Source organism: Motacilla alba, chromosome 2, assembly GCF_015832195.1.
Source record: "Motacilla alba alba isolate MOTALB_02 chromosome 2, Motacilla_alba_V1.0_pri, whole genome shotgun sequence".
NCBI classification, from domain to species: domain Eukaryota; kingdom Metazoa; phylum Chordata; class Aves; order Passeriformes; family Motacillidae; genus Motacilla; species Motacilla alba.
In genome coordinates this window covers 34821337-34835219 of record NC_052017.1, presented here as the reverse complement: position 1 = coordinate 34835219, position 13883 = coordinate 34821337, and the positions used below count along the sequence as shown (strand labels likewise).

Genomic DNA, 13883 nt, shown 5'->3' with positions numbered 1-13883 from the left:
CTATATAAGTATATATACATCTCATAAATACACATAATGTGATGTTAATTAATATATCTATTGTATGGACATATCTTTAGTGACATTTTGTCCAGAAAAGTTCACTTATGAAAAGGTACAAGGTTTGAAAATCTAAAAAGGTGCCATTTTTCCCTATCAAGAAGAAAGGCAGATTCTGTTGGCTCTTGAAAATATCTAATGACCCCCTTCATCAACTAACAATGGTACAAACTTTGCAGAGTTGTAGTCAGCTACTTCTGAGAGGGAGTCTTCTGTCAGGTTTAGCTGAATACAGTCCATTTACTAGATCAGTGATAGAACAAAATACCCCTTTCTTGAGCAAAGGGCTTATGGAAGGAGGGGAATTCTAGTTCAGTTGGGAATGAAACAAGATCCTGACGGGGGGAAGCAATAGGAGAAGAAATATTAGTCCTGCTATTTGGGCACATAGCCTGGGGTTAAGCATAAGGAAAAATGGAGAACAAAGAAGGGAGGTAAGAATTAGAACTGTACAAGTAGTGCAAAGCTGAGCAGTTGCATGGAGGAGAGGTTGCAGGTGCTGCAGTGTCTGCAGATTGTTCAGGGAGGATGTGAGGCATTGATATGTCCCAGATAACATTTATTTAATGAAAATCAAGATTGGCTTACAACAAAACAATGCATTTGATAGTTGCAAATCAAAAGCTCTGACAGCTGTGGTGATGTCAGTCCAACCTTGCTGGGCTCATGTGCCGTGCTGTGAACTGCAGTACCATGTTGTGCCTTGCTGGAAGGGCACAGCCTCCTGAAAGTCCCAGGGAGAGGCTGCGCTGGGAGTGAACCAGGATGGTGCAGTGAGGGGTGCACAGGTAAGTGGGAGTTGTTGACACGTTTGTAAGTGAGTGAAGAGAGGCATCAATTGCAGGGTGGAAGTGATGTGTGAGTGTTCAAGGTCTTCAGTTTGCAAGGCTGTGCTGTGCTTGGGCACAAATCTGTATATTACCTGCCTGCAAGCAGTAGTTTTAGGCAAGCCTCTTAATATTTGAAAAGTATTCACCAATTTTACCTTCCTCATTTCTGAATGCTGGATTTGAAATCTTTGTGGTTGGTGAAGTATGAGCACTCAGCTATATCAGAAGTGTTGAGCCAGCTGCTTCTCAGAGAAATCAGCTCTAAATGTATCAAAAGGCTCAAGCTTTGATTTGTCTTTTAGCTCTCTTAATTGAAAGGTGGGGAACAGAGGTTAAGTGTATTTATCCTCTCCATTTCATAAAGATAAGGAAAATTCATCTGTTGCGTTTCAGCTGGAAATCAAATCTCTCCTTTGAGGCAGATGTATAATGTTACATTTTGTCGTAATAGATGAGCATTAGGGAGCAAATAAAGAACATCTGTTACTGCAGCAAGGCTTAAAAACTGTTTGTTGTGTTACAAGACCTCTTTTTTAAAATTGAGGAGAGTGGTTTGTTGATTAATAGCATTTCTGTGCAGTCATCTCCTCTGTGCAGTAAATTTGCATGCAAAAATTGGGTTATGTGACTTTAACTGACCTATTGTAACATACCTGTGCAAGGGATTAAATGGAGTGTCGACAACTTTCATCCTAACATTTCTCACCTTGTGAAAGCTTGTCTTTGCAACTTTTAATGTCCTCTAACATAGCTTTGCTGGAATGTTACTAGGAACCACTTTACAGTTTTCCTGCTGTGCAAACTATTCTACAAAGACTGTTTGCTTTGATGTTTTTATTCATTCTTCAAACTAGACCTCAAAACTACTGAAGTCAGTATTAATCTTTCCACTATTCGGTGGCTCATACTTGATTCTTTCTTATTAATCTCTATTCTTGAAGTGTTATTATAGACTACTTACACATAGGGTTTTTTTAATTTGATTGGAATGTCTTTTTCATCCTGCTGCAGGGCATCCACATTGCTTTCAAATATGTATTGTGGATCACATATTGCAGTCACAATGTCTTTATATTACTTCGCTACAGACCTAAGTAACCCATATTGAAGATTTAAGTGATCCAGCCTTTTTGTCTGGATTTTCAGTCTCGAGCATTCTTACTTAGTTGCTGAATTCTTGAGATATTTTTCTACTAAATCTTAAGGTTGCTCTGTGACCTTTCCTGTTGTCTTTCAGCTGGACAAGGAATCTGAAGGTGATGGTTTGCATACAGGCTCCAAACATCAAAGAAAATTGCTTTACTGACTCCATTTTGGGCCTGGACATTAAATTGCCATTTGTTTGGTTTTTTTTATTTTGAGACACTGAACACTAATAAACTTGTCCTCTAAGGATGTGAATGTCTTACCAACAGTTTTTCATACCACTGTGGTTTGTGGAAGTTTAAATTTTCAAATAATCTCTCACTTTTGGATTGTAGCTTGATAAGCAATTAGCGTTCCTAGATTTGTTGTGTAGAGAGGTGACCAAGAGGAGTCATGAAGATTATTTGTAGTATCCAGAAGGATAGAACAGAAGTTTATATTTTAATTACTTGAGAACCATAATTTTAGAAGCATTTTCCTTTTTGTGTTACTCTGAAAAGAGTAGTAGCACTCATCGCAGTTGTATTTTTATGACCTTTGTACAGCTCTGCATCCTGGTGCACAAATACATCTGTCTACTTTGCATAATTGCACTTGCTTTAAGGCTGTAAATGATGGCAAACTACTGAAAAGTAGAAAAGTATAATAGTTAAGTCTTAATTAACTGAATGTCCAGCTTTTTGTTCTTTCCAAGAAGTCCTGATTTAAAAAAATCAAACCTTTCTTTAAGTCTGGCATGTGAACTGTTCTGGAGAGGCTTCTTGCTTTATAAAAAAAAATCATTCTTTCCAGCTGTCCTATGATTTTTAATTCCATCAGAGTCTACTGTGCCAGGAAGTGTCATGTGAAAAGCAGAACAGATTAGTGTGATCACTAATTGTATTCTTTTGATTACTAACTTTTTCCATTTACTTTCTAAAAATACCATGGAGATGATTATTGCTTTCACTGAAATCAATGTAATTCACAAAAATCAACATTTGAATTGTCTGTTATTTTCTTCTTAATAGATTTACTTACTATTTTGCATTGATACTTAAATACTAACACAACACATTGCTGTTTGTTTAACCCAGCATTTTCTCTGCATGAAGCTCAGCGTTACGTGAGTGTGGTCAAACTCAATCTCATTAAGGTTTGGCAGCCCATGAGTTTTTGTTTCCTCTGGGTCAGGTGAAAAATGTAAGAACCGTGCTGATGCTGGAAAGCTGCCACTGTAGTCATAACAGATTTTGGAAGATAGTAAAGACCCTTCAGTGTTACACCACTCTACTCTGTTTCTTTCATCTAATTATTAATCTCTGCGAGTATTAGAAATCCGTGCCATGACAGTCACATAGCTCAGCTGCTGAAAGGCTCTTGCTGCCACAGTGCCAGCAGAATGAAGCTCCTTTGTCGGGATTGCAGATGCACCCACAGGCTGGGGGTGTTTCACAGGGGCCCCTTTGACACTGACTGTATCTTTCAGCTGCTTCCTCTTCTTTTGACAGCATTGTTGGCTGATGTTTGTCTTTTCCAAGCTGGCCTAACTTCCCTCTGGCAGCAGTAAAAGTCAGTCGCTCTGAAGAAAGTAGGCTCTGATGCTCTTTGAGAGAAAAAGTTAAGCTGACTCGGAAAAGATAGAACTGTTCAGTAGCTTGAGTCAGACAACCTCATGTTGCTCACTGAAGCTCAGGGGATGGTGGCTGAGATGCGTCAGAAACTGAAATTCTCAAAGGAAATTGGCTTATATTGACAAATCAGTAAAATCCTGGAAGGATGGCTTCGACCTGGTTGTCGTTTTCCTCCCTTTTCTGGCCAGTGTGTCTCCATGTTTTGTGGAGTTATTTTGGGTTTGAGAATGATTTTGTTTGTTGGTTTCTTAAGGAACAAAAATAAAAACTGTTCCTGAAATCTTATTCTATCTGGACAAAAGATTGCAGACCTGTTCCTCTTGGATTTTTTCAGTATTCTATAGATCTTCTGCTATGCATTAGCTTTTAAATAGCAAGAAGCTTTCTCTCCATAAGGTCTTAGTCATTATTTTTGCAGCAATGATTTTCCAAGAATCCAAGTTTTCAAGAGGGAATTACACTCCATTTCTATTATTGATTATTCCAATTCATATCCCAAATCTTCTTATACTTTAAAAACTTCATCTCCTCCTGACTGTTCGCATATTTTTCTATGTAAGGAAAAGTTTTCATCTCTATCTGTTTATTTCTCAGTATGGTATGAGAATTTCTGCTTGCCAGTTTAAGTGCTTCCAAGGTCATTGTCTCTAGATAAAAAAAGTGGATCATTCAAAAGGAAGAATTTCTGAACCAATTACTAGCTGTTAGGAAAATAATTAAGTAGAATCTAATTACAGTAGAACTAGTGGTTACTCTCAGTGATTTATACCTGAGATCTTCCTAATTTCTCCAAAGATAATATCTAAAATTATTTCAGTATACTAGTTTCTAAGACAAGGTTTGTTACTTTCTTAAATGCACTCTGTAAAGATCTTATGTACATCTTTTACTTCTAAATAGACATTTCAGAGCTTCAAATACTAAACATTGGGTGTCTGTATTGCATAATTGAATGAAAACACTTTTGCTTTCTTTGCTTATGTTATGATATTGCTCAGTCACTAGCACATCTTGTACAATAACAAAGGAAAATACCATCCTTGAGAGTCTAAAAATACAGACTGCAAACAGAACAGTGGAAGGCAATTGAATACTTAAGTCAGTACTGTGAACAAAGATGAAAATGTCTTGTCAGTTCTGTTGTATTTCTTAATCTATTTCCAACTAGTGACGCATAAGTAATTCAGCCACTGCATTCATTAGTCTTCTGAGGACATTTCCAAATAGGAAGAGTTCTGGTGCAGAGGAGCTGTGGAGGAGTGTCACAGCAAGAGTTTTTGTGAGAGGAACACAGAGGTGGTGTGAGACAGGGCAGTGTAAGACTTGTGTGGCAGTTTATGGGTGAGGGAAGAGATGCGTGGTTGTTCCTTGCAGCATTTCCTGCCCAGTCGTTCCTTGTCTGTGTTTGTAAGAGATGGTTGGGATGCTAGATCTTACTGGAATGTTAGGATGTGGACACCAAGAAGTATGCAGAAACATATGGCCAGGAATTGGTGGCTAATAGCACATTTAAATGTGCAATTGCCACATGTGGGCTGGTAGAATTAAACCCTCCAGGATCATTCTGTAAATTAGTGCACATGTTCAATTAGAAGATTTGCTTCTTGGAACATAAATTGCTAGAAGTAAGCATCACAGAGCTTTTCAGTAGCCTCTATACCTGATTTATTAAGTAAAATGTGTCTTTCTAATTGTCAGTTTGCGAATACAACTTGGCAAGATGAGATGTAACATTCAGGGACTAGAGAAGAAAATTATGTAATACTTCTCTCTCATTCCCACCCCACCTTTTGCAGAGCAAAAGTCCTGCTTTGATATTTGCCTAGATGTGTAAACTTACTGGGCTGTACTAGCAAAATTAGTGATGAAATGGGTAATCATCTTTAATGTTTTGGCTTAGTGCACCAACATGGAGTAATAATTCACTTCATTTGAAAGGTGCTGTTTTAGGGAAGGGTTAATCACTTGATTGGTTCTTAAGTTCAAGCTGAATATTTGTGTTCCAGCATTGGGATTTCTCTGACAAGCACCCTTATCCTTTTTTGCAAACTCTGTGGCAATAAAATAGTTGAAATATAAGAAGTTTTGTAGTAAACAAATGGGAAGTTCTAATAAACATACTAAGACCGGGCCCTTGAAGTCTGGAAGGTCCAAGGGACAGAGGCAGAGAGGGGGAGAACAGGAGTTTTTTAGGGTTGTTTTTTGTTTTGTTTTTTTTGGCTTTCCACACAGGGAATTAAGATACACTGTACTGTGCTTTGAAAGAGCAAACTGCTCATAGCTGGCATTTGAAATGTGAGAAATGCCCTGGTTAACATGTCAGCAGGTTGAACTTCACAGGGATAATATTGCATTGGCAGTGCTGTGCAGTAGGTTATGCACATACATGTGTTCAGACTCTCTTTAAGCCAAATGTGAAGCAATATCTTAAAGCAAAAGTTATTCAGTGGAGGTGTAACATTTGGTGTACGTTTTTGTAACATTTATTTTCAGTGATCTGGAGTAGAGATTTACCTCAGATGATCAAGGCTGTAAACTCCCTCACTGTTGCATGGTAAGACTGTGACAGGTTTGAGAGAGCCTGTGAAGGGTCAGGGAGGAACAGTGACATTTTCCCCAAATCATGTGCTAGCCAATAAAGAGCAGCCTACAGGAGGATTACGTCCTCAGATACAAGGCTGTTTGGAAAAGCTCCTTTATGAAATTTAAATGATTCTCGGCAGCATGGCTTCTTGGAGATGATTAAGGGCAAAGTATCTCTCTCTATTAATTTTAAAATGTTATTTTGTTTAATGTATCTAAACTGGCTATCTCCCAGACCCCAAATTAATAGCGCATATGTGTTTTTTGGTAGTACATTTACACTGATTATTGATTAAAAACTTTCTTTCACTATAACAATTTCGCAACTTCTTTAAGAGGTTTTGTTGTGGAAGGAAAAAACAAGCTTGGTGATTCTTTCTTAAGTAAGTCCATCAGAGATTTAGATTTGTTATCAAAAGTCAACTTCAGCTTTTCCTGTGTCAGAGAATCTACAATTTTTTGTGTATTTGAAAAGTTAACTTATTTTACTATCTGTATTTTACACTGTTTTAATGTGCTAGCCCTAGGCATCCCTGTTTCTTTGGGTGGAAAACCACTTAATGGAATGAGGGGCAGGTATTTGATATGTTGATTTTTGTTCTATTAAGAGGACCGTGCTACTTTTAGATATCACCTCAAATTTCTTTAAACATTTCTCTGGCTAATGCTTTCTTGATGATTTTTTTTTTCTTACTATCACATATTCTTTTCTTTTAGTTTTAGCAAGTGTGATTAACTTTTTGTTGTGAGAATCTTTTGTGCAGTATCTTTTTGTATTTATTTCTTCTCTCTTCTGGTGTGGTTTTTAGGCTGTGTGTTAGATGTACTAGAAATGTCAGTAAAATCTGAACACATCCACACTGCCTGGACTCCACATTTTCACTGAGAGCTAGGGCTTAGGTAACTGCTGCTTTTTTTGGAGTGGAAACGTGCATTTCTTCTCTTCTGATAAGCACATTCCTTCTCCTGTCTTGGGCTTCATTACCTGGATGGATCTGAGCTGACCCCAAGTCTTGCAAATGCATTTTCCTCAGGAAAATCAGGATAGTAATTAATGGCTCAGTAACTCACTCAAGTTCTTTCAAAGGCCTTAAAGACATTTGTATCCTAAAGCTAGAGATAGAAATCAGTTTATGAAAGTCTTTATTTTTTGGTTGTTGGCTGCATGTGAAGTCAGCTTGAACTTGGAGTATGATTTTGGCTCTTGTTTTTTGTCTCATCTGCTAAAAACAAAATGTGGCCACCAATTACCTGGAATATAATCAAGAATTACAGACACTTTTGACATACATTGATTACATTCTCACTTACCAATCATTACCTCATTATATTTGTGATGTCATTCATCACTTGCTGTCTTCTGGGAAGGATTGCTAAAAATCCTTCAGCATTTCTAGTGGCTTTTAGAATACTCATATTCTTTCTTTGCTTGAGTTCTATGCAAGACTTGATATAGTACAGTCTGCTGTGGCACATGATGTGTTGCAGTGCACCACTGGGTCCTTAGGATGTGTGACAAAAACATGCTCATGGTGTCTCCTAAACTTTTTTTAGACTGTAGTGGTTTTCTTCAAATGGACTTGGACTTTCTTCCCTATTTACTAGTCTTATTTTTCAAAAAGTTTTGCACTTGGGAAAATAGAGTGACATCCTATTCTGAAATTTAGATAAAGAAAGATGGAAATCCCTGAAATTGTAGCCAGCAGTTAGATCTCAGTCTCTGTCGAGGGGCTGGAAGACGTAGGATCAAACTGGAAGTTTGGATCCTGCATCAGCTTCCGTGTTCTGTTCTTATGACTGAAAGGGATGGATTTATTAGAAACTCATTAAATTTATTAGAATTTACCTCAGATATTTGGATTGCTTAGTATATACAACCATGATTTTGTACACACTGCTGGGTTTCTTGATCAAGTGGCCTGGGAGAGACTTCTTTGCTGGTGCAGATCTTGGATCAAAATACTCTGTCTCTCAGTTGAACATCCTGATTTGACCAGCAACCTTTTTGGCATCTTGTGCCTTACTGGCCTTCCATCTTTTTCTGTTCTTTGCGTGAAAAAAACAGCAGTTGGTTTTGACATACCAGTATTACGTTTAGCTTGAGATCTTAATCAGCATTGGTCACATAGCATGAACGTAACTGGGTAATTCTTTCCAACAATATTTCATAACTCTTTTTTTCAAAAATGTAGGATTTTGTCTAAGCTATCCCTGTAAAATATCAGACATTTCAAAATAAAGATGGGTAAGTTTCCAGCCAGGGTATAAATATTCTACAAGGTAGGTTTTCTTGTTCGTTGGAGTTCACTGGAAGTTAAGATGTAGTTCAGCTGCTTCCTTCAGGGGACAGAAGTTCCCAAACCCTTCTTTCCTTTTATTATTAAGAAAAAAATAAAAATCCAAACCCAGGCTTGTGTCCCTTAGAGATGTTTGTGCAGCTTTATTTCCTGGGGACAAGTTCCTTGAGTGTACTTTCAGAAGTAGAGAGGTGTGGCTGTTAGTCTCTCTCATGAAGAAAGGACCAGGAGGTACCAGGGTGGGCAGGTGACCTGCTGGAGTAGTGAAGATTTGTTTCCAAAGTAAGTCCCAGTAGAAGAATCATCCTCATTCTATATACCTGTCCATCACGCATGGCAACCACAAGGAAACTGTGGGCGTGGGGAGTAAATGCAGCCTCTTTCTCTATTTTCAGAGAGAATTTCAATTATAATGGGAAACCATGAGATTTTTGTTGCTGTGTGAAGGCAAGGAGTTTGTTTTTCTTACTCAGCAGCCTTTTATGTGGATTTGGAAGGACGAAAGATTATAGAGGATGACCTAGTGTAAAAATATGAGTATATTTTGATGTGGAAGAGTATTGTTGGTAATGTTAAAGGAATTTCCTCAAAGGGTTGACTTCAGCTGGAGAAAAGATTCCTTTTCATTTTTTTTGCATGAAAAATGCAAAGAAATGCCTAGAATAAGTAAAATCATTTTACTAGAATAATTAAATAGTTCTATTTCTGAAAATATCTTCTTGAAAATATTTTAGTTATTCTGTAAATAGCTTTTAAATTTCTGTGGTTTTTATTTTTTGTTACAGGAGCTAGAGTTAATGCCAAAGACAGCAAATGGTTGACTCCTTTACACAGAGCTGTAGCATCTTGTAGTGAGGTATGTTGCTCTTTTTGACTACTTTGTGTTAAAATAAGACATCTCAACTCACCTTCTGTCTGTTGTTCATTTTTTAAAAAGTGAAACTACTACAAACGTTTGGAATTGCAGAACTTTTTTGCAGTGGGTTTTTTTTGGCCTTTTGAGGGAATGTATATATGTACATCTATTGCTTAAGCAGTAAGAAAGGAGGAAAGCTATAAACTTTGAGTTCTCAGCTTTGCTCTCTGTGACTTCCCTAGCAGAGGGCTCTGCATGCAGTGTCCTCAAGTCCTGTTTACTTCAGCTAAGGTAACCAGAATGGTTCAGCATGAGAGAAGATGAATTAAGATTTAGAGCAACTTTAACAGCATGGTCTTTGCATTACTTCATATTTTTTTACATGCTTATGTGTTTAGGCATTGAAGAAATAAATGATTCTATTAAAGGCCTGACAGTGTCTTTTTTTTAAAAAAAAGTGGTTATTAATAATATTGAATATCACTTTAAAATTCTTAAGTGGAATGTAGACTGTTTCTTGAAGTCTACCAGTTATACAGTTGTGAGAGTATCATAATGCAAGAAATTACTTGGTTATTGTTTCCCTATGGTGGTTGTCCTAATAAAAAATTTAAATGCCTGTAGAAGATCAAAACAGAGAAATGCTGATCTTGTTATGTGGAAGAGTTTATGCAAAACTATCTCCTCTGAGATCTGAATCAAATTGATGCTCATTTCAGTATGTTTCAAATAAAGGTTTTTTATTAATAAATTTTTGTTTGAGAAGATAAGAATTGAATATTTTAGTTTTGACAAACATTGAACTTCAAGTGTTTGATCCGTGAGCTATCTAAACAAGCCTTGTTTCAGTTTTTGCTTTTGAATTCCCTGGATAAACTGCAGTATTTTGTCACCAGCATTAATAGCAAAGTTATGTAGAGATCATGTTATTCAAAAAAACAGTGTTTGAAAATGAATCTTCAAGGGCTTCTTATTCCCAAATGCTATTTGTTCTTGAGATATTTTTAGGCTGTTCCTCTGGGAGCTGACCAAAGCACCAAATGCTGCATTCTTCAGAACTGAGGAACAATAAAAGCTCTCCACATCAGTAATGCTTGCAGAGGCAGAGGAGTGCTGCAAACAAACTGGCATTAAATGATAACTTCAAGAAATGCAACCATGGTCATAGTTTTTTGTTTTAAATATGGAAGATTTCAAACAAAACATAAATCAAAGGCAAACAAGACAAGTAAACCAGTCAGAGCTTGATAGATGCTTGTCAGAATTCTCTATTTATAAACACACTGAGTCATGGGAGCCCATATACCGGGTTGATATGTGTAGGCACTGTTTTCTAGCTGACAGACCTATATGGGTTTGGGGCAGTGGATGAAAAGCTGTAATAAAAAAACTGGATAATGATTTCAGTAAAACATCTGGACTCTTGAAGTAAGGACAGCTGCAATTAAACAAGGACATTGAAACTTAAAAAATAGCTGCAGTTATGGGTTTAGCTGTCAGCTGCACAAGTTCAGGCAGCTTCATGTCAAGACAGTCACATTTTTGCTTGTGTGTGCTTGGTGTATGTTGCAAATTTAAATAAACCCCAAGTAGATTCAGTCATGAAATTCATTAATGCAGATGCACATAAAAATTAGATTCATTATTTTTATACTAATATTGTGGTGCTTCCTTCTGCAAAAGGAGTAATAGCTGTTCTGAAATTTCCTTGTTCTGATACGGTATTTCTTAATATTTGTGTTAAAAAAGACAAGACTTAAAATATAGTTAGTTTTTTAAAGTACTAAATCTGCTTCAGTTTCTCAGAGAAGATCTATTCAATTTTCTCATTGTAGTACAGGCCTGTGATGCAGTTATTTTCAATTTTGTGTTTATTCCTATCTTCTTTTTTAATATCAGTAGAAGAAATTTCAACATTTTAAATATTATTTGTTCTAATATAAATAGGATCAATAATGACTTAGCATTCTGCCCATGGACCTTGCTATTGTACCACAGTGTTAATTCAGAATCACTAGTAACAACTTGTGGTAACGTGTTTTAAGTTCAAAGTGGCAATCAATTATTTGTGTGCTCAGTGACTGAATTGGCAGTCACCAAAAGTAATTAGTGAATCGTGGGAAGGTCACACAGCTGATGCAAACTGCAATATTCATCATCGTGTTGATACTGCCAGCACGTTTGGTTTTTTATGCCTTCCAATTGTGTGCGCATATTTTAATGGGATTTGTTTATCTTGCTGTAAGAATTGCAGTCTTATTTGTCAAATTTTCACAGCTTGTACTTCTAACAAAAGGAAATGAATAATCATTTTGAGAGATGGAATTCAGTACAGTATTTTAAAACGGTTTTCAGGAATTTTGCAACAGTGTATGTTGAAACTTTTTGTGACCGTGCACTGTTTCATTTGTGGTTCTCTAAATGTACATTTAATAATCTCGGGTTTGCCATTTGTGGACTTGGACAGTTGAAAAATTTTATTTGCCAGATTGATGGAAATTCATTATAAGTTCATAATACTTCACTAATCCTTGGCTAAGAATTCCCATAATAAAAGAAATCCTAGGATGGCTTATTAGACTTTGGAAATCAGTTGTGATGACAAAACAATTTTCCATGTGGCTTAAGGAGCTGGATGAAAGATTTAGAAATGGTTGATTTGGTTAAATTATTCACTTGGACATTATTGTCCTTGAGAGCATCCCCAAGTTTGGATTTATGATAAAGTACAAATCCCAAAGTGTCCCAACGTTTATGTTTGCAAATGAACAAATTGTAAAGAGTTGTTTTCCACTGTACTGTCCTTAAATCCAAGGCTGTCATTTCCGATCTTTACTAAGTGGATTGGTTTTTTTATAAATGCTTTCAGGATGCTGTTCAGGTGTTGTTAAAGCATTCAGCAGATGTCAATGCTCGTGATAAAAACTGGCAGACACCCCTACACATAGCAGCTGCAAACAAAGCTGTGAAGTGTGCTGAAGCTTTGGTGCCTCTCCTAAGCAATGTAAATGTGTCTGATCGAGCCGGCAGAACCGCACTGCATCATGCAGCCTTCAGTGGACACGTTGAGGTAAAAGTTAATTTTCTTGTCTTCCACTCCTCATTCATTTCTGATATTTCATTTTTCAGTTTAAAACCATTTCTCCCCCACTCCATCAAAAATCCTCAACCCCTATTTTGTATTTGGATTTGTTTTCTGTGTGCATCTCTGTGCAGAAAAGTTGTGGAAAATAAATGTTATGTCATTTAATTGAGAGTTTGTTACAGTGTTCACTTTTCTTATGACAGAAGCTAATTTGTTAAGTGGAGTTAAGTTAGTAACAGGTAAATTTAAAATGGAAAAGCCAGGATATTTTTCTGTTCAATAAATAGTGAACAGTGTGAGTATGTTGACGCTGAAATTTGGAGGAAATATACGTAATAAGCTCTGTCTCATTAGTCCCTTAGTAATAACCTGAAGATTTAAAAGATTTCATGGCTTTGCACTATTTAACTTGAGAAGAGTTTTTGTTGACATCAAGTTTTGTGTTCCTTCATTGTGACAGCCAGTTTTTTCAAACTTACGGATTATTCAAAACCCGACTCATTTAAATCCTCTGCAAATGCATAAATTTTTGTTTTCTTCCATAGTTTTCTCTGTTGAGGCAGAGTTTTTTCCATTATGAATAGAAGATTTGTGTTCTTTTTCTTTGTCTCAGATGGTCAGCTTACTGTTGTCTAGAGGGGCCAATATTAATGCATTTGACAAGAAAGACAGACGAGCTATACATTGGGCAGCATATATGGGTATGTACATATTTCAGTTGATTAATACTGTAGTAATAAAAAAAATCATCTCATGTTTAGTGGTTTGACATATTTCTAGGAAAAATATTTTCATTCTAAGCATTGAGGTTATCTGTGTCTGCCAAAAAAACATTAATAGTATAGTTCAAATTGCCTTGTAAATTTGTATTTTATGGTGAGGAAAATCGATTTGTTGGAAAAAGAAAAGTAAGGTAAGTAGTTTTGTTCTTTAAAAAGGAGGAACTATGTTCTTCAGTCAGCAAGTCGAGTCACAGATAAATTTTGCAGAAATGCTAAATAAAAACTTAGCAGTTAATACAAGGGGCACCTGAAACAGAGGATCATTGCAGCATCCTTGGGGACTGTATTTTCAAAGAATATTTAATCTCTGAAACTGCAAATTCTTGCTTCGCCATTCTTATTCCAGGAGTGGATGATTATTGTTCTTATGGTCTTGATCAATACCCTGACAATACTGTCAGAGTAATGTTCTTCCTTGCCTTTTATCTGACTTGAAAAGAATTGAATGTGCCATTCAATTAGGAAGTGATCATCACAGCAATAATGCTCTTAATTTATTATTTGAAGCTGGATGAGATTGTACTTCAGGTATTGATACCAGTACTTAAAGCCCCAGAAGTTAAAGAACAATCTTCATTATTGATCTAATGTTCTTTCAATATTTTGCATTAGTGTTTTTAATGTACTTACA

At 36.5% G+C, this 13883-nt stretch overlaps 1 protein-coding gene across 4 annotated transcripts in view; it reads left to right on the top strand.

Moving 5' to 3' along the window:
* The window catches only part of ANKRD28 (ankyrin repeat domain 28), a 121675-nt gene that overhangs the window by 69216 nt on the left and 38576 nt on the right, over positions 1-13883 (top strand). For all 4 annotated transcript variants that reach the window (XR_005255912.1, XM_038128789.1, XM_038128788.1 and 1 more), the window contains exons 4-6: positions 9315-9385; positions 12255-12455; positions 13084-13171. Coding sequence is in view for 3 of the 4 variants with exons in the window: in XM_038128789.1 (XP_037984717.1) it covers positions 9315-9385; positions 12255-12455; positions 13084-13171 (360 nt within the window). In the remaining variant the exon portion in view is untranslated. The remainder of the gene's footprint in view (positions 1-9314; positions 9386-12254; positions 12456-13083; positions 13172-13883) is intronic.